The following is a 19974-nucleotide window of genomic DNA, read 5'->3' on the forward strand; positions in this document are numbered from 1 at the left end:
GTTAAACCACTATCCTTGGGTATTACTCCATTGAGGAAATCAACTTTAAATGCAAGTACAACACCTGCTTTTAAAACAAGATAGTTTTTACCATTAGGTTTTTATTGCTTTTTGCATCATTACAGGGGAGTTGGATAACTTTAAACTTTGTATGGGAGTAAGCAGGAAAAACAAGAATATTAATAAACATGTCATACAAGCATGGAACACCCTGACAGGCACAATCATAATTCGCTCACTTCACTGCAATGTAGCCAGTAGATATGGCAACACATTTAAAACTAGATCACCTAATCTTCAAACACAGTAACAGAAAAAGGGCCGGTAATGTGTAAAATGTGTGCAAAGTATGGCAAAAAATGGAACGCAACAGAGTGCAGCAAATGAAATCCAGAGCAACTAGTGAAGAAGAATTGGTAACAGTGGATGACCGAATTCATTAGGATATCTTGGTATGCAGATTCAAATGTTTCTCATTTAATTTTGGAACAGTAATGTGTCATTTCCCTTTTGCAGGATTTGGTTGAAAGTCAAAAACACTCACTAATGAGTGGCAAGCCTCATTTTTTTTTAAATGCAATGTAAAAATGCTTCAAAGACCATTAATCGGAGACGGTACCACCCTGATGTGGTTCATTGGGTAATTGAGTTGTTTGCTAGAGCTTCAGCAGCATATAATCATCTCAGAACCAGTGGTGTTCTTATATTGCCATCATCACGTACTTTACAGCAGGGTTGCCAATTTGGCGGTTTTGCCGCCAAATACCTCAAAATTGGCGTTATTTGAAAGTAGTTGGCAGCAAAAATAGCAACTGGCGGTTTGGCGGATATTTTTGTAAAATTTGGCGGTTTATGGAAATGGTTGGCACCTAATTGTTTTATTTGGCGTTTTTGCTTTTTTGCAAAGGTTTGCGCTTCTGATACAACAAATTACGGCTTAAATCCGCTAGCTGCGCCATTACAATGGGTAGGTTCTGTTTCATTGAATTTCCCGTATAACAATTAAGAAAAAAATATTAATTGTGGGCTAAAGGCAGAGCTTGTTTGACATCATAAAGTTTGTGTTCCAGAAAACGTGTCAGCGCCGACAAGTAGCATCGAGTTTATTTAGTTTAAAAAGTTCAACAATGTCGCCAGTCAGTAACGCCGTGGCTGGGAGGATTTTTTCCCTTGTAACATCTATTAAAACCAAAACTAGGAATCGAATGCAGTTGTACCTTCTTGATGCCATTGTAAGAATCAGAGCGGAGTTGATACTGTCCGGTAAATGTTGTAAAGACTTTGTTGCATCGCCAAAAATGTTACATGACTTTACTTCAGATAAAATATATTCTTCTGAATACGGCAGTAATTGATGTTACTGGTCTTGAAACTTTAATGTGAAAATATCACCAAACTTGTTGTTGTTGTTGTGTCGTTAATAGATCATGTTATAAAAGTGAGTGTCTGTGCTGTAAGGAGACTGATTGTTTGTGGCAAAACTGGCCATGTTAGGGAAAAAGTATCATCGCCAATGCTTAATTGTGGGTAAACAAAATCCTTAAGGCGGCATTTTGTGCGTATGCAGGGTTCAGGGCAAAAACGATGTTTTAGAGGGATTTATAAAGAATTGTTGGTAAAACTAATTTGAAATGTACACCGCCAGGTGGTGCTCTTAGAACTTTCTGGTTCTGGCCGTGCTGGAGAATAAAGTTGCTTTTTTTTTTTGGGCAGGAACTTGGCCGAATGGTCTGGCGCGCCTGACCCATATACAGACATAAAAAACCCTGATCGGGATTCGTCCCCGGGATAGTCCTGGGTTCGAACCCCGTGAAAAAAAAAGAAAAAAAAAAAGAAAAAAAAAAAAGAAAAGAATAAAGTTGCTTTTTTGTAACTGCACGGCGTACACTGGTAAACGGTTATGCGTAGATATAATTATAAATTCTCTACTGACCAGATTTTAAGTATGGACCAGTTTATAATACCTATTTAGCAATATATATAGATGATAATACTCGTTATATTGCTATTTCTGTAAAATTGGTTTGGCGGTATTTTTGGCATCAAACATTTTTGGTTTGGCACTTTTTTGTTGTGTTTGGCGCTTTTTTGAGAGTTTTTGGCACTATTCTGCGTTTTTTATCTGGCAACCCTGGCTCACAGTGACTGTCGATGGCCGTAAATCACCACAAAATTTTATTGTTGCCTATTTTAGATTCGAAAAAGATAAGTATGAATCTAAATTAAATGATATTTTGGTAGTATCATGATTTTGCATCTCGGTAATTATACAGGATTGTTTAGGATGTTGCTGTATAGATTTATGCCATGTTTATCTTACTTTCATGTTTTAGAGCATGTAGTCCCTTGTGCTGGTCAGAGTGTACATTTTAAATGCACTTAGTTACAATATTTAAACACAAAAAACATAACATGCAATCATAACAATGTAATAAATAATTTAATTTGAGGCAAATAGCGTACCATCATTTATTTTTGTCAAATGAACCAACTTTTTCAAATCACACACCCGCACACAGCGATAACACAAACCTTCCAAGCTGCTTGATACGCAGAAAAACGCTCGGTAGGCGATCGCTCGCTCATTTCTACGAGACTTGAGCACTGATCTCTATAAAGTATAAACCCTGGATTGCGCTACTGGCCGTCACGGTTGTGTAAGCTCACAATTAGCTCATTTAATCTACCCTTTTTCTGTTTGCAACCAACATGTGTTGAATAATTTTTTTCTAATGTTGTGAATTCTCAAACTAAAACTCTTAATAAAAATCTCATATCTCAAAGAGATACATGTGCATATAAATGCATTTAAGACATCATAGCAGTTAGGGTGGATGAGTTTAACTACCCAAATGAGTTGCCTATTTATGTACTATTTCAGTCAAAATCATGAAATATTGTTTTTATTCTACTTAATAAGCAATTTTCTGCAAAAACACACCTGTACACCAGTTATCACTTAAATTCTTGCGAAACAGGACTGAAGGCAACAAATACACCAGCCAAGTTTATACAGATATCCTGTATTTTTTGTCAGATGATCACCATTATAACAGATGGTGCATTCACAAAATAAAAAAACAACAACCTCAAAGTTGTTTAAGTTTAAAATGTGCAACATATCATGTTACAGGCAGTGTCAGAAATGATTACAAAACATACACAGTGGAAGTAGAACAGTATACACACAAAAAATATTTAATCTGATTCCAATCCCTCTGTAGTGTATTTGTTGTCGAAAAAGGCTGGATTGTAATCTGGCAGTGTTATAAAGCTTGAGGGTTTGGGAGGAGACTGAAACATTCCAGTGGAATTTTACCAGAGACAATAAAGGTTGCTTATTGAAGAAATATAAACCCTATTATGTCTGAAATGTTTGGAAACAATTTTATCATAAATGTAAAATGGAATTGCAAAATTTCATAATATCACCATGGCAAGATAATAAAGACCAAAACCAAATGCACTCAATCGAGAAAAAAAGTCAAAAAGTGTTAAAATAGTTGAAATATTATTTTAGTTTTTTGTGATTTTAATTAAAACGTTATTCCACATGTTGGTCACAATTTCCTGAAGTTTGATAACAGTCAAAAACAACAGTTTGGAATAGCACAAGGTAATGTCACACAAAGAATTACATCATCTTGTGTGAAGGAAGATTCATGTCTAAAATACCTTAAAAAGCACGCAAACCACTTATATTGCATAATAAAACATTTATTTCCACTTAGTAATGATTTATTTCAACACTAACTTAATAACGTATATCCAGCACACCTACACTAATACACATCACAGTCAATCTACGCATATTTATAGGTTATTACATACTGGAATACATGCGTCCTATTAATCTACAAATCATATCTGCAAAAATCGCTATACAAATGCCTAAAACAAAAATTATCGTCATTTTTCCTATCTCTCCCTATTGCCCGCAATGCATTTTTGGGGCTTCCTTTTCAGCCGCCATTACGCTTCAATTTGCTTCAACCATAGTCTTTACATACCCTAGTCTGAAAGCGCACATACATTAAAAGTGGGAAGCTACGCCATCTAGCGGTGGTGTGGCACTTTTGCAGGCTACAATGGAATCGGTATTAAGAAAAGACGCTATCGATGCGTTCTGTTCGTTTTTTTTACTTGGTCAGCTTTTAACTCATAAAAAACGAAGCAAAGAAGTTTTATTTTAAACTATATGTGATAAATTGTGTGTTTCAAACCGTATATGTCGCATAAAACTTATTAATATTAATTAATATTTGACTAAGCAAGTATATCGACCAGGCCCACCTAAGTTTTTTTACCTTCCTAAAGGTTCCAACATTAATTGTAACGAAAACGTTATTTAAATCGTACACCAATATTAAAAGTTTCTTGCAATACACAATTTAAGTTGGTTTGCTGTTAACTAACCTAACAAATATTATCCATTATGAAACAATCGGATTGTCTTTATTATCTATAACAATGAACCACATAAACATTTCAAAGCACTTAATAAAAATCGACAGATTGTAAACAAAACGAAATTTTTCAACTGGAAATGAAAATGAGTAATAATAGAGGCAATTAAGTACTGCTCAATACCAGGCTGTTGCAATTAATCACAAACAAAAAATGTAAACTTGTTTAAAATTCCATATGGCCAAAACAAGGGGAGATGTGGTGTTGACACAAATGATTGGGCTACAAATTTTTTAAAGGTTATGTTTTGTTAAAGGTTACAATCAACAACAAAACGAAAATGGATCAAGTTTGGTAGACTACCATCCCAAAATTTACCACAGAAATGCTTCACTAATTCAATTTCTTCCAGAAGAATCATTAAAAAACATGAGTTACCCCTAAAAATAAACATCAACTATGAATCACTTGAGAATTTAAGAGTCAGCCTTTAGAGCTGGTGAAAAAAATCGATTGGGAATTAAAAAAAGGCATAATGAATGATCAATCTATACTGTTTTTTCTGAAGTGGAACCTGTTAAACAACAGTTTTTATGGAAGTCCGCGGTATCAAAATGTTGTCAATTCAGATCTCCAGTTTCTTTGCTTTATTGAAGGCATTCCTCTTCCAACCAACCATGATTTTTATTTAAATACACTCACAGGTCCAAATGCCATCAATATTCAAGTTTTTTTAAAGTCCCTTGAAACATATTGCTTGTGTCCCGGGTATAAAGAAGTTTCTAAACCTTCAGAGTGGGTTTCAGTTACCAAGTATAAACAAAGTTTTGGTCAATTTCCAGAAGCTATCAACAGGTAAGGTCATCTACAAAAAAATATTTTTACCATTTCCTTCTGTAATACACAAATATTTAAACATTTAACTAATATTCTGACATAGGTTCATGGCACATAACTGCAATATTGCTGTGAAAAACAAAAGATTTTAAATTGTTTAAACCTTGAGCTCAATGAGGCAAGGGCCATGGAAAAAATGGAAACATTTAAAAAACCAGTTCAGTCATTAGAAGGAATGCATCGATGTAGTGCAGAAAAACTGAAGATTCCACTTATTAAATAAATATATATAAAAAAATTGTTGATTCTGTAAAGGCTAATGAGATTTTTTCTTTTGAAAATAAAAAATTGGCAAGTATTGCAATGTATAGATATGTACGAATGACAGCATATTTCAACTCTCACAGATGTATTACAGAATATCGGAAAAAGTTACAAAAAACTAAGGATTTCAAAAAGCCAATGAAAACAAAAATAGGTACATGGTAAAAGAGTGTTTTAATGTTGTTTCTTGTCTCTATGTAAGCCTTGCTTTACAATGTGTGTTTGTACATAATTTATTATTAAAACATTTAAAATACTTATTGCAATAACTAGTCATTCTTGTGGAGTTTATGAACAAAATGCATCAAATATCCCCATAGTGCACAGTTAAAAAACAAGTTACTTTCTGACAGTTTAACACAGAAACAAACTTTGTAGTTTCAAATGTGTCTAATATACTTTAATACAATACCAACCTTTTTTACTGAATGGTCCACTATGACTCTCACAGATTAGTTACTTTATTCAAAAAGTAAACGATACATACAACGCGTTATGTTTAGCAAACTAAATTGGCAAAATCTCTCAGAAAGATTGCTAGCTACTGGCGAAGGGAGATTTTCCCAGTCAAATGAAGGTGTTGCACATATTTTCTCAAGCATGTAATGATTAAATAAAATTTTACATTACAATTTTACAGAAAAAAACTAATACAGTAAAAAAATTACCAAATACCACACTTAAAACCCGCTAACCACGCGTTTTCTCAATACCGATTCCATTGTAGCTTGCAAAAGTGCCACACCACCGCTAGATGGCGTAGCTTTCCACTTTTAATGCTGTTTTTGCCATTGCGCTTTCAGACTAGGGTATGTAAAGACTATGCTTCAACCGTGACGGCCAGTAGCGCAATCCAGGGTTTATAGAGATCAGTGAGAAACCCAGATTAATTCATAATAAACATAACTGTACCTTATGTATGCTTTAAAAATTTTATTTTTATATTGTTCTACCAAAAGGTATTTGCCTTTTCTATAAAATGACCACTTTTCTAAATGTTGTACAACTTTTTGTTTAAAATGAATTGTTAACTTAAGAAGTGTGTACTAACTTTCAGCTGAGGACCTAATTGTTTAAAAGCTTTCTCAACACTTTTAACGCTGTGGTGTTTAACTTATGAAAGAACCTTTCTGTCAAATGGAGCTTTTCTGCTTGTCTTGGCCACAAAAAATGATTTTAGCTGTAATAAACATTTATATGTTCATGGGCAATGTTACCAATTTTGTCCTGTAATGCTGTTTAGGAATTTTTTTGGATGGCAAAGCACCAATTTTTAACTTTTTTCAGCAACCAATAATCAGCAGATCGCTTTTTTCAAAGTGATCTTCACATATGACAACAGAAGTGGGTTAAAAGGAAATTAATATTACGTTTCTTTATGAAGCATGTATTATGTCTCCCTAAGTTGGGTCACGCAATGAGAGCACACATTTTTGTAAATTGCCGTAATGTTTCTTCATATCAGAGTTGCTTTGAAATTCAGGAAATTTTAAACAAAGAGTTTTTGCCATTGGCACGGTGTGGCTAACCTAGCTATTACACAGAAATACAACTAAATCACAAATACGAGAATTTAGTCTTGCCCACGGTATATTTAACATTAAAAAATCAATCAAACAAAAACGGTTGGTGATCCTTTTAAAACACATAATAAACTTTTAAAAACGAATAAAATACACGAGATACATGACACTTACGTAACCTGCAAGTTTATTATCACGTCAATTCACTTACGTAACCTGCAAGTTTATTATCACTTCAATTCCAAAGTTATTTGACGTTTAATGCAAGAAATTGCGATTTTTTGCCAATATCTTCACTCTTCACCCATTGCCCGCCATTGTAAAGAAGCCCATGTGTACTGGTTCATTCAAGCGTGACCTGTCTGAGCGATTTCGCCGAGTTGCGCATCTAGTGAATTAAGTTATCTATGATACCATACCAATTGTGATTTAGTTGCATTTCTGTGTAATAGCTAGGTTAGCCACACCGTGCCAATGGCTAAAAATCTTTGTTTACAATTTGCAATCCTGAATTTCAAAGCAACTCTGATATGAAGAAACATTACAGCAATTTACAAAAATGTGTGCTCTCATTGCGTGACCCAACTTAGGGAGACATAATACATGCTTCATAAAGAAACGTAATATTAATTTCCTTTTAACCCACTTCTGTTGTCAAAATCAAACAGTAATTCTTTGGTTGCAGAAAAAAGTTAAAAATTGGTGCTTTGCCATCCAAAAAAATCCTAAACAGCAGTACAGGACAAAATTGGTAACCTTGCCCATGAACATATAAATGTTTATTACAGCTAAAATCATTTGTTGTGGCCAAGACAAGCAGAAAAGCACCATTTGACAGAAAGGTTCTTTCATAAATTCAACACCACAGCGTTAAAAGTGTTGAGAAAGCTTTTAAACAATTAGGTCCTCAGCTGAAAGTTAGTACACACTTCTTAAGTTAACAATTCATTTTAAACAACAAGTTGTACAACATTTAGAAAAGTGGCCATTTTATAGAAAAGGCAAATACCTTTTGGTAGAACAATATAAAAATAAAATTGTTAAAGCATACATAAGGTACAGTTATGTTTATTATGAATTAATCTGGGTTTCTGTATGTTTTTGTGGTAGACTTTGCATCTCAAGCAATGTTGAGGTTGAATGGGCTCCATTTTATGGATGGTGAGTTAAACCACTATCCTTGGGTAATCAACTTTAAATGCATTTTTAAGTATAACACCTGCTTTTAAAACAAGATAGTTTTTACCATTAGGAGTTGGATAACTTTAAACTTTGTATGGGAGTAAGCAGGAAAAACAAGAATATTAACAAACATGTCATACAAGCATGGAACACCCTGACAGGCACAACCATAATTCGCTCACCTCACTGCAAAGTAGCCAGTAGATATCACCTAATATTCAAACACAGTAACAGAAAAAGGGCCGGTAATGTGTAAAATGTGTGCAAAGTATGGCAAAAAATGGAACGCAACAGAGTGCAGCAAATGAAATCCAGTGCAACTAGTGAAGAAGAATTGGTAACAGCGGATGACAGAATTCATTAGGATATCTTGGTATGCAGATTCAAATGTTTCTCATTTAATTTTGGAACAGTAATGTGTCATTTCCCATCTGCAGGATTTGGTTGAAAGTCAAAAACACTCACTAATGAGTGGCAAGCCTCATTTTTTAAAAATGCAATGTAAAAATGCTTCAAAGACCATTAATCGGAGACGGTACCACCCTGATATGGTTCATTGGGTAATTGAGTTGTTTGCTAGAGCTTCAGCAGCATATAATCATCTCAGAACCAGTGGTGTTCTTATATTGCCATCATCACGTACTTTACAGTAGTACAGGTATAAGTTGCAATTTTACACATAATTTTTTGAACTGACATATCATCACACAATCCTAAAAAACACTGTATGGTAGATTGTTAAAAATATTGGCTCTGGTGCATGTGTTATCAATATCAACCAATTGGCAGTCAATGCTCTGTGGATGCAAAGTTAGTTAACAGCAGCAATTTATGCACTTTTTCATGTTTTTTTACATTTATTATTTTCATGTAGTCAAGAAAATTGGTATTCTAGGAAGGCCACTTAGTTGGATTTATTGACTATGGGGCCAGAAATGCAGACACCATAATGGCAACCCATATATGTAGTTATGTAGCAAGGTGGTACACATAATGCAAATTGTCCAATTCAGCGAATTCAAAGTCCAAACTTGCTACATAAATAAGGTTAATTGCCACTTTTTTATGATATTATTAAGAAAATTCCAAAAACTAAAACATTTTTATCAAACTAAACGTCGCAGCTCAAAAAAACTATCGACAAGACGACAAAATATGTGTATGTTCTTACCTATGCGCACGAAATGTGTACTTGTTCATTCAAGCGTGCAACGTCTGAAGGAAGGCAAAACCAATATATTCGCGTTCATGGTAATTAAATTAGATGTGTTAAAATAAAAATGTTTAAAAAATACATCAACATAACATAACTACACATTAAAAGTTACATCTTGTTCTATGTAGTAATTCACCCGAGAGATTTTTTTAAATATTTAGTCGGCAGACGAGTTGCGCATCTAGTGAATTAAGTTATCTATGTTAAGGCCCGTTTACACTATGCGTAACGCGCTCGCTCAAACCTGCGTAAGTTTGTTTGTTTCATTTTTTCTGTCTGGTTTCGCTCTTGACTGATTTCGGGCGCTCAAGTCTCGTAGAAATGAGCGAGCGATCGCCTACCGAGCGTTTTTCTGCGTATCAAGCTGCTTGAACCTGCGAAAACGGTTTGTGTTATCGCTGCTTGCGGGTTTGTAATTGAAAAAAAGTTGGTTCATTTGCCGAAAATAAATGATGGTGCGCTATTTGCCTCAAATTTAATTATTTATTACATTGTTATGATTGTATGTTGGGTTTTTTGTGTTCAAATATTGTAATTAAGTGCATTTAAAGTGTACATTCTACCCAGTACAGGGGACTACATGCTATAAAAACATGAAAGTAAGATAAACATGCCATAAATCTATACAACAACATATTAAACAATCCTGTATGATTACCGAGATGCAAAATCATGTTTACTAACAAAATATCATTTAATTTTGATTCATAAAAATCTTTTTCGAATCCAAACTAGGTAACAATGAATTTATGTGATGAATGATGGTCATCGCTAGTTGCTGTGAGCTAAAAATGACGTCGGGTATGTTATTTAGTACACTTAGGTACGCGCCGAAAATCGTAGTGTAAACGGAAGGGGTCGCAAGGTTAGGTTAGGTTAGGCGCCGCTACGCACAGTGTAAACGGGCCTTTAGTATACTATGATGTTACTTAGTACACTTATAAGTGTATAGGTACGCACAGAACCTATAGGTACGCACAGAAAATCGCAGTGTAAACGGAAGGGGTCGCAAGGTTAGGTTAGGCGCCGCTAAGCACAGTGTAAACGGGCCTTAATAAAGAAATAAAACAGATAATAGGTAATACTGGGTAAATACTTGCAAAAAAAGGTTGGACTAAAATTTTATGCAACTTTAACGTGACACAAAAAAACACTGGCACAGCTGCGAAAAAGTTGCTGTTGCAAGTTTGCTAAAATAAGGACGACACATCAAACGCAACAGCTGTTTTGAGAACTGGGAACTAAAAAAAGAAGATAGAACTGAGAACTTGGGAAGGTTAAGAAGATGTTGGTGGAGAAACAAGTGGCGCTAAAGGCAACACGGCGTGGTCCTTCACTGTGGTTTGTAAAAAGTTTCTACCCGGGTTCTGGTTGGCAAAAACCTGTCGGTCCAAGATGGCCCTGTAGCTATATTTAGAATCAACTAAATTAAAATAACCTAAGAGGGTATTAACTAGCTGTTTACACTCTATAGGCGTCTCGTGCTTATAAGCATTGCCGAACTGCAGCACCCATGTTTACTTGATGTTCAAGACAAAATTCAATACAAGCAGCCTATTTAATGTTTTCTTTTTGTTAAACATTTAATAAAGTAGCCATCCAACAGTTCATAAACGGCGCTGCGGCTTTGACATCGAAATAGGAATCGCCATGACAGTAGACTCTAGTAGAGCCAACATTCTCTGGCAGCGAAATTTTTTCTCTCAACTAAAACACGTGACAATCCGCGACACTTAATGCTTAGTCACGCTGATATCACTGAGTCATCGTGATACCATTATCATTTCGCCGAAATGCAAAGCACAAAAATTGTTAATAAGCGTTACGCATCACTGCGTGTTGTTTCCAAAATGTTTTTTAAACAAAACGTAGACGTGGTCCAGGTAAGTACTAATATCGACATTGTGAGGTATGGGAGAAAACGTCCCATACACAAACGTGTAGATAGGGTATACTCAACGAACACTATAACAGGAAGGCCGACTCATTGTTCTCGTCACGCATGAGTGACACGGTATTAAATGCATAGTGTCCAATGTTTAGTTCAGAACAAAATCAAAATACATTCCGCGCCTAATATTTTTCTATAAATTGGCACAGATATGTGTTAGAGCAAGTAGTTTTAACTCGTAAAGCCCAATTTGTGGTCTCTTTTCGTATTTGCCAACGAAATGACTTTTACCGATGTATGGTCGCAAATGTCGCTCACACTTAAACGCATATAAAGTATAGTAACCAGTGTTCAGAACAAAATAAAAATACATTCCGCGCCTAATATTTTTCTATAAATTGGCACAGATGTGTGTTAGAGCAAGTAGTTTCGACTCGTAAAGCCTAATTTGTGGTCTCTTTTCGTATTTGCCAACGAAATGACTTTTACCGATGTATGGTCGCACTCGCAAATGTCGCTCACACTTAAACGCATATACAATATAGTGCATAATGTTCAGAACAAAATAAAAATACATTCCGCGCCTAATATTTTTCTATAAATTGGCACAGATGTGTGTTAGAGCAAGTAGTTTCAACTCGTAAAGCCCAATTTGTCGTCTCTTTTCGTATTTGCCAACGAAATGACTTTTACCGATGTATGGTGGCAAATGTCGCTCACACTTAAACGCATATAAAGTATAGTGTCCAGTGTTCAGAACAAAATAAAAATACATTCCGCGCCTAATATTTTTCTATAAATTGGCACAGATGTGTGTTAGAGCAAGTAGTTTCGACTCGTAAAGCCCAATTTGTGGCCTCTTTTCGTATTTGCCAACGAAATGACTTTTACCGATGTATGGTCGCACTCGCAAAAGTCGCTCACACCTAAACGCATGTACAGTATAAGGTCCAATGTTCAGAACAAAATAAAAATACATTCCGCGCCTAATATTTTTCTATAAATTGGCACAAATGTGTGTTAGAGCAAGTAGTTTCGACTCCTAAAGCCCAATTTGTGGTCTCTTTTCGTATTTGCCAACGAAATGACTTTTACCGATGTATGGTCGCACTCGCAAATGTCGCTCACACTTAAACGCATATACAGTATAGTGCATAATGTTCAGAACAAAATAAAAATACATTCCGCGCCTAATATTTTTCTATTATAGGCACAGATATGTGTTAGAGCAGTGGTTCTTAACCTTTTTGGTGTGGTTTCCCACTAAAGTCAATCACCAACTTCGAATTTCCCCCTCGGTTATTTTTATAAACATGTTTTGTGCTCTACGTAACAAAAAAAATATTCTTTAAATGAAATAATTTTGTGGAGCGCTTTGGTCTGGACCCTAAAGGTATAGTGCAATCTTATTTAGCTTAAATAGTGCTTCTGTGAGAGATTAAACGTTTTTGGAATACTGAAGAGTCTGCTATGCTTGCATAAGTCATTTATTGCATCACAATCAACAAAGGAAAAGCTTTTATAAGTGCACAACAGCAAAGTCATTGATGGTTTCAGTCTTGTCTGTGATGTAACAAACGGCCTTTGGATTTGTATGTGTCTTGTAAACCTTGGTTAAATCAATCTTACATGTTGTTGCAGAAAAGTTTTAGTAATGTAACTTTCAACGGTTATTTCAAAGCCGGTTTCGACCATCGAGCCCGAGTTTGCTCTTTTCAAGCTTACATAATTTCCCTCCGAAAACATTAAATTTCCCACTAGTGGGAAATTTCCCACCGGTTAAGAACCACTGTGTTAGAGCAATTAGTTTCAACTCGTAAAGCCCAATTTGTGGTCTCTTTTCGTATTTGCCAACGAAATGACTTTTACCGATGTATGGTCGCAAATGTCGCTCTAACACAGGGCTTCCCAAACTTTTTTGATCGCGACCCCTTTTAATGTTTTTAAATTTTCCGCGACCCTTCACGGTAAATATGATAAACAATGCAAAAAATACGTTTTGTTGTATTTATTGAAACGACTAATTCGAGCGAAAACTGAAAAAAACCACCGGTTCTCGCGGCTACTACTTTACACGTCCAAACACCGATACATTTTACGTGCTTTAGCCTTTAGCTTCTGTCACATTGTTTTGCAAATCGGCACTTATCACCTTGGACCAACAAGTTTAGCAGTGCTTTGCAAACGGACATTAAAGACTGCTTAGAAATCAAAAGTTTATTACCCATTTTTATTAGAGAAAGTTATTGCGCCACACAATACTAAAGCTGGAAACGTTTGCACTTAGCTGGAAACGTTTTAAAACCGACGTAACTTGAACAAAAATGACATTGTGAAGTTATACAAAGGTCAAGGCCGGGGGTGTGCGGCACCCCCGTACTCTACGCCAGTGTATGGAGTACTTTCTGCAAAGTTGGTACAGCTCTCTGCGACCCCTCGAGTTTGTTAAGCGACCCCTTCCGGGGTCGCGACCCCCAGTTTGGGAAGCCCTGCTCTAACACATATCTGTGTTGTGAAATGTTGTGAAATCCGCACATGAGCAGTCTGTCTTGACATTGCCGATGTTTGAAAGCATTTCAGACAACTGCAATCTTAAAGCATATTGTGATGCCGAGTTTTTAAACGTTATTTCTGGTTATTGTTCAATTTGTAAAGAGGACGCAAAACAGAAAATTAGTTCCCATATTGCAACCGCTTCCGACATTTTATGTATTGTGTTGCACAGAAACTTAGGTGGTTCGAAGAGTTGCAAGCGTGTAATACTCGATCGATTGTTGTCATTTTGCTCTGATACACAAAAGGTCACGTATACTTTAGCGTCAGTTGTGGTTCATGCTGGTTTGGATGTTGATTCTGGTCACTACGTTGCCTACAAATTTAATGAATGCGGTACAATGGAGTTTGATGACGATACAGTGAGACAAAGGACGTGGACGGATATGCAGAATAGCGTTTTAACTGGAAGTTGTATTTTTTACTACAAAAAAACTAAAACCGATATTATTACCACCCCTGTTGCTAAACACCAACCAGTGAAGGTAGTTCGCAGAAAGCGCCGCCGAATTGACCAAAATGCCATTAAATCTTCGGAACGAATTATTTACAAGGACACTGATTTGGAGCTAAACGGTGTTCAAATTTCTGGTCTTGACAGTTTTTCTGGGCAACAAGAAGTAGTTTATGAATATATTACCAACAATATATCAGATCTAATTTCCACAACACCCGAACAGGCCCGAAGCAGACCTGATTGTTATAGTTTGTGTTTATTTAGTAAGGGATACAGACAGCGTTTGAGAGGTTACAATGCACAATTTGCAATAAATAAAACCAGTTTGACACCAAATTGCATGACAGATCTATTGCGATTTATTGACTATTACTTTTGCGACCTTCGTCTGCGACAACAACTGATTGGAGATCAAGTCATTCGGCAAACGCGTGAAATGTATTTTTATTTTGTTCGGAACATTGGACACTATACTGCAGGGGTCGGCAACCTATTAGGCGACGCGTGCCAATTTACTTGTTATTTCCATGTGTTAATGACCTCGCGTGCCACAGTTTTTCTAAATAATAGTGGTTCGTGCCAGCAGATATCAATATATATTGTCGTATGGTTTCCACGTCTCAAAAAAACTTAGATGTGATCGGATATATTTTGAAACCAGTCGCTAAATGCTGTATCGCATTCATGTACGGTCCGATATCCACCTTGTAACTTGGTTGTGGGGCATTTTAGGACAAGATGGTCGGTGTCTTGCTTATCTGCCCCACAGTGAGGGCATTCCGAACTCGTTCTTTCGCCCCAGCGTTGAAGCATGTGGGCAGTGCGAGCGTGTTTTGATCGCAGTCGGTTCGCTGCTACCCAGTTACGTCTATGTGCTAAGTCGAAACCTGGCAGTGGAGTTGTTGGGTCGTCTACTAGCTCTCCTCCAGCGGGCATGTTATTAAACCAATATTGTTTCCATTTTTCAGTCATATCGAAAGTGTTGTCAGTCTCTAAGTTGTAGATTGGATGCCTGGATTTTAGTCTACGTGTTTTTGGTGCTTGTCTTATAATTTTGGTGAGGGGAATTTCCTCGGGAAGTGTTTGAAGATTCTGTATCATCTTCATAGCTGATGCTCTGCGTCGTAAGTGTGGGGGAGGTATTGCACTCATTGTTGGTAGCCATGTAATAGGGGTGGATTTTAGAGTTCCTGATATTATTCGCATTGTTCTGTTCAGTTGGATGTCCAATTTTTTAGTGTGAGTACTACGCTCCCATGTCGAAGCACAGTATTCTGCGGCGCTGTAACACAAAGCTAAGGCAGATGTTCTCAGGACTGATTGACTTGCTCCCCATCTGGTGGCTGCTAGTTTGTTGATCAGTGAGTTTCTAGTTTTTATCTTGTTTGATAGTTTCTCCAAATGTTGTCTATAATTTAAAGTTCTGTCTAATGTTATTCCAAGATACTTCGGATTGGGGTCCGTTGGCAGTTGCTTTCCATCAATTGTAATATTCAGTTGTTGGTTTGCGCGGTGATTGTCCAGATGGAAAAGAGTTGTCACTGTTTTAGTGGTGTTCATTTGTAGATACCATGTCGTGAAGTATTCCTGGAGAGTGGTGAGATCAGCTGTGAGTTGGTTTTGAATCGTTGTTAGACAATTTCCTTGATAAGTTAGTGCCCAGTCATCCGCATAGCCGAATTTAAGACATTTGGTTTTAGGCATGTCTCTGATGTATACGTTGAATAGTGTAGGGGCCAGTACGGAGCCCTGAGGTACCCCGTTTTTTATTTTAAAAGTTTTGCTGGTGTCGGAACCTACACATGTGTGGAAGCGACGAGTACCTGTCATTTTTGATATGATTCGCAGCATGGTTCTGCATTTTATTATTTTTGCTAGTTTTAGTAGAAGACCATCATGCCATACTGTATCGTAGGCAGCTGATAAATCTACGAATATGGCTCCAGTTGTGTTTTTTAGTTCATATCCTGTTTCAATGTGTGATGTTAAAGCAAGGACTTGTTCACTGGTGCAACGATGTTTTCTAAACCCAGATTGTTTTCTAAACCCAGCAGATATCAATAATAAAGAGAAAACAAAGCATTTTGCGCATGTAAGACTGAATTTTATAACAATGATACGATAAAAACTACAAACAAGCAGTGTAACAGGTTAAATTGTTACTTTATTATAAACACGCAAATCGGTTGGCGTGCCATGAAAAACCACCTCGCGTGCCAACCTTAGCACACGTGCCAGGGGTTGCCGACCCCTGCTATACTGTATATGCGTTTAAGCGTGAGCGACATTTGCCACCATACATCGGTAAAAGTCATTTCGTTGTCAAATACGAAAAGAGACCACAAATTGGGCTTTACGAGTCGAAACTACTTACTCTAACACACATCTGTGCCAATTTATAGAAAAATATTAGGCGCGGAATGTATTTTTATTTTGTTCTGAACATTGGACCCTATACTTTATATGCGTTTAAGTGTGAGCGACATTTGCGAGTGAGACCATACATCGGTAAAAGTCATTTCGTTGGCAAATACGACAAGAGACCACAAATTGGGCTTCACGAGTCGAAACTACTTACTCTAACACACATCTGTGCCAATTTATAGAAAAATATTAGGCGCGGAATGTATTTTTATTTTGTTCTGAACATTGGACCCTACACTGTACATCCGTTTAGGTGTGAACGACATTTGCCACCATACATCGGTAAAAGTCATTTCGTTGGCAAATACAAAAAGAGACCACAAATTGGGCTTTACGAGTCGAAACTACTTGCTCTAACACACATCTGTGCCAATTTATAGAAAAATATTAGGCGCGGAATGTATTTTTATTTTGTTCTAAACATTGGACACTATGCATTTAATCCCGTGTCACTCATGCGTGACGAAAACAATGAGTCGGCCTTCCTGGTTATAGCATAGAATTCTGTTTTTAGAATTCTATGGTTATAGTGTAATGAGTCGGCCTTCCTGGTTATAGTGTTTGTTGAGTATACCCTATCTACACGTTTGTGTATGGGACGTTTTCTCCCATACCTCACAATGTCGATATTAGTACTTACCTGGACCACGTCTACGTTTTGTTTTGTTTAAAAAATTTGTTGGAAGCAACACGCAGTGATGCGTAACGCTTATTAACAATTTTCGTACTTCGCATTTCGGCGAAATGATAATGGTATCGTGATGGTTGCTACTGCCGCGTGTTTTTTTCTTGGTTTGCCCTGTTTAATTGCAGAAACTAAAAATGAACAAAATACTGTTGATTTTAAAAGGGAGGGCTAACAGGTAACCGCACTGAGATACGAATTTACTATCACGATAACTTTGAAAAGGAACATGCGAGAGCAATAGGAGCAAAACAAACAAGACCGACCAGGCAGAATTTGCTGCGTCATGGTGTGTCAGGTGCATAATAAATAGTGAACAATATAGTCCCAATGTCTCATTCTGTGCTGTAGAGCAAAATAGCACTTGTTCTGATTGAAATATAAAGCCAAATCTGGACTAAATTTATCAGTTTTCAGCATCTGCAAAATACCACCACAGAATAAAATAAAACTTGTTGCAACATGGCAGGAATGGGAAATGAAAGACATCTGGAAACTGGTATGGAGTTGCATAAATATTATTATTGTGTACAACAAACAAATGTATAACACTGAAATGGGTTACTCTAATAGTTTAGATATGGCAGATTGAAATTTGCTGAAGGACCTTATCCTTGCTTTGTACTCTTTAGTTGTACTTGTATCAACATTACTGCCAAATAGACTGCATCTTTTTAACAAAATACATGCTTTTTAGTTGTTTCTTTAAAAATAACCTATTTTCTTTCGGTATTAACGATTTTGGATAATAATCCAGTGATGCACTGACCTCTCCTTAAATGTTCTGGAACATAGAAAGTGTTTATTTATGCAACCTGGTGGACGAAAACGCCTGTACAGCATTTTCTATAGAAAGTGTTTGTCAAAAATGTCGAAAAATTTTATCCACACCTAAAACCTGTTTATGCTACAGGCTCCCTTGCACCGCCACCACCAGGGAAGGATGTTGTTCGAGTTTATGGAATGAAATTTTGTCCATATGTGCAACGTTTGAAACTTGTCTTGGCTGCAAAGGAAGTCAAGTATGTCACACATTGAAAATATTGTCTTTTAAAACCTTAGCTTTACAATATTTTTGCTTGGTTGATGTAACTTTTTAAGTATATGTACTGGTTATGTACATCTGTAATTTTAAAATGCAGCGCAATACCATTTACTGCTTGCTATATTTATCTTGTATAATTTTTAGTAAACACCAACTCCATTCTAAATTACAGACATGAGACAATCAACATCAATCTGACAAGAAAACCAGAATGGTATTTTGAAAAGAATCCAAGAGGCCTTGTCCCAACCCTTGAAATCAATGATGATGTGATTTTTGAATCCGACATCACTGCTGCTTATGTTGATGCTGTTTATCCTGGAAGAAAATTGATGACTGAAATTCCACTGAAAAAAGCCAAGCAGCAAATGTTACTTGGAGACCATGGAAAGGTTTGTGTAATTTTAACAATTCAAGTGTAAGAGCAACCTATATCTCTAGGGTACTAATCACAGCATTAGACAATATATATATATATGTATATATATTTTGTCCAAAAACTATACTTTTAATTTTTTTATAAAGCACCTATTACTGTGCCTAAAACGATAGAGTTCTAATTCTAGTTTGTTGGTAAATACAACTTTCTGAATATTGTTCGAGTTGAATTAAACTGAGGAACTGACAGTGCTTTTCATCTAAATTAACAAACCCAATTATACACTTTTAGACTGTAAGTGGATTCTACAAATATGTTTTATCACCTGATCAAGCTGGAAAAGATGAAGCAGTTGAAACAGCCAAACTTGGACTAGGTGCCCTTGAAAAATTCCTTAAACAGGCCAAATCAGCATTTGTGTGCGGCGACCAACCTGGGTTTATGGATTACATGATGTGGCCACATATTGAAAGAATAGGTGTATTTATTCCAGACTTGATACCCACTTTTAAACTTGTTAAAAAGTACTTTGATGACATGGGTTTAGATTCTGCTGTTAAAGCATGCAGACACTCTAATGAATTGCACAGTAAATTTTTCAACATTGAGGAAAATTTACGTACAGGGGAAAAACGTCGCATGTATGACTGTGGAGAGGTGCTGGAATACAATTTTCCAAATAAAAAGTGAATTATGGTGAAAAACTATAGGTTTTATGAGTATTAGTTGTTAATTAATTGTTTAATTTAAAATCTGTAACAAAATGAATCACCATGACAATCTGATTCAAATTTGTAGTTTTTTTCTTATGTGCTGTTACTGCTATTATTTTTAAAGGGACTTTTTGTCAACTTCGTTTATAATAATGTTTAAACCTTTTTGACAAAATAAACCATTTCTGTTTTGTGTCTTGTAGTTGGTACATAAAAATAAATACATAAGTTTCCTGAGAAATTGTTACTTTTGTGACTTTACAACTGTGCAAATTTTTGCTTTCTGTCTTTTGCAATGATGACTTATGTACACTGTCTAATATAGTGCTAATTAACCT

General features: G+C 36.1%; 2 protein-coding genes and 1 long non-coding RNA gene across 5 annotated transcripts; 1 reads left to right on the forward strand and 2 right to left on the reverse strand.

Annotated features, from left to right (window-relative positions):
- Window positions 1–7140: 7140 nt before the first annotated feature.
- On the reverse strand, window positions 7141–7497 carry LOC145208964 (uncharacterized). Its single transcript, XR_013854973.1, has 2 exons — window positions 7308–7497; window positions 7141–7270 (listed from the first exon to the last, which is right to left on the reverse strand). It is a non-coding gene; the product is annotated as an uncharacterized LOC145208964 (long non-coding RNA).
- Window positions 7498–15020: 7523 nt separating this feature from the next.
- Window positions 15021–16094, reverse strand: LOC145210426 (uncharacterized). The gene has a single exon (XM_080079986.1). The coding sequence runs from the start codon at window positions 16092–16094 to the stop codon at window positions 15021–15023; it is 1074 nt and encodes a 357-aa protein (XP_079936112.1).
- A 1492-nt stretch (window positions 16095–17586) lies between these two features.
- Window positions 17587–19974, forward strand: LOC145208967 (glutathione S-transferase omega-1-like). Of its 3 annotated transcripts, none has more exons than XM_080079213.1 (5): window positions 17587–17797; window positions 17910–17998; window positions 18413–18521; window positions 18717–18936; window positions 19215–19974. In XM_080079213.1, the coding sequence occupies exons 2-5, from the start codon at window positions 17962–17964 to the stop codon at window positions 19611–19613; spliced, it is 765 nt and encodes a 254-aa protein (XP_079935339.1). In that variant the 5' UTR covers window positions 17587–17797; window positions 17910–17961; the 3' UTR covers window positions 19614–19974. The 3 variants fall into 3 exon arrangements, with proteins under 3 accessions (XP_079935339.1, XP_079935340.1, XP_079935338.1); XM_080079214.1 differs by having other exon boundaries at window positions 17917–17998; XM_080079212.1 differs by lacking the exon at window positions 17587–17797 and having other exon boundaries at window positions 17809–17998.

This window comes from Phallusia mammillata, chromosome 1 (assembly GCF_965637545.1).
Source record: "Phallusia mammillata chromosome 1, kaPhaMamm4.hap1.1, whole genome shotgun sequence".
NCBI lineage: Eukaryota > Metazoa > Chordata > Ascidiacea > Phlebobranchia > Ascidiidae > Phallusia > Phallusia mammillata.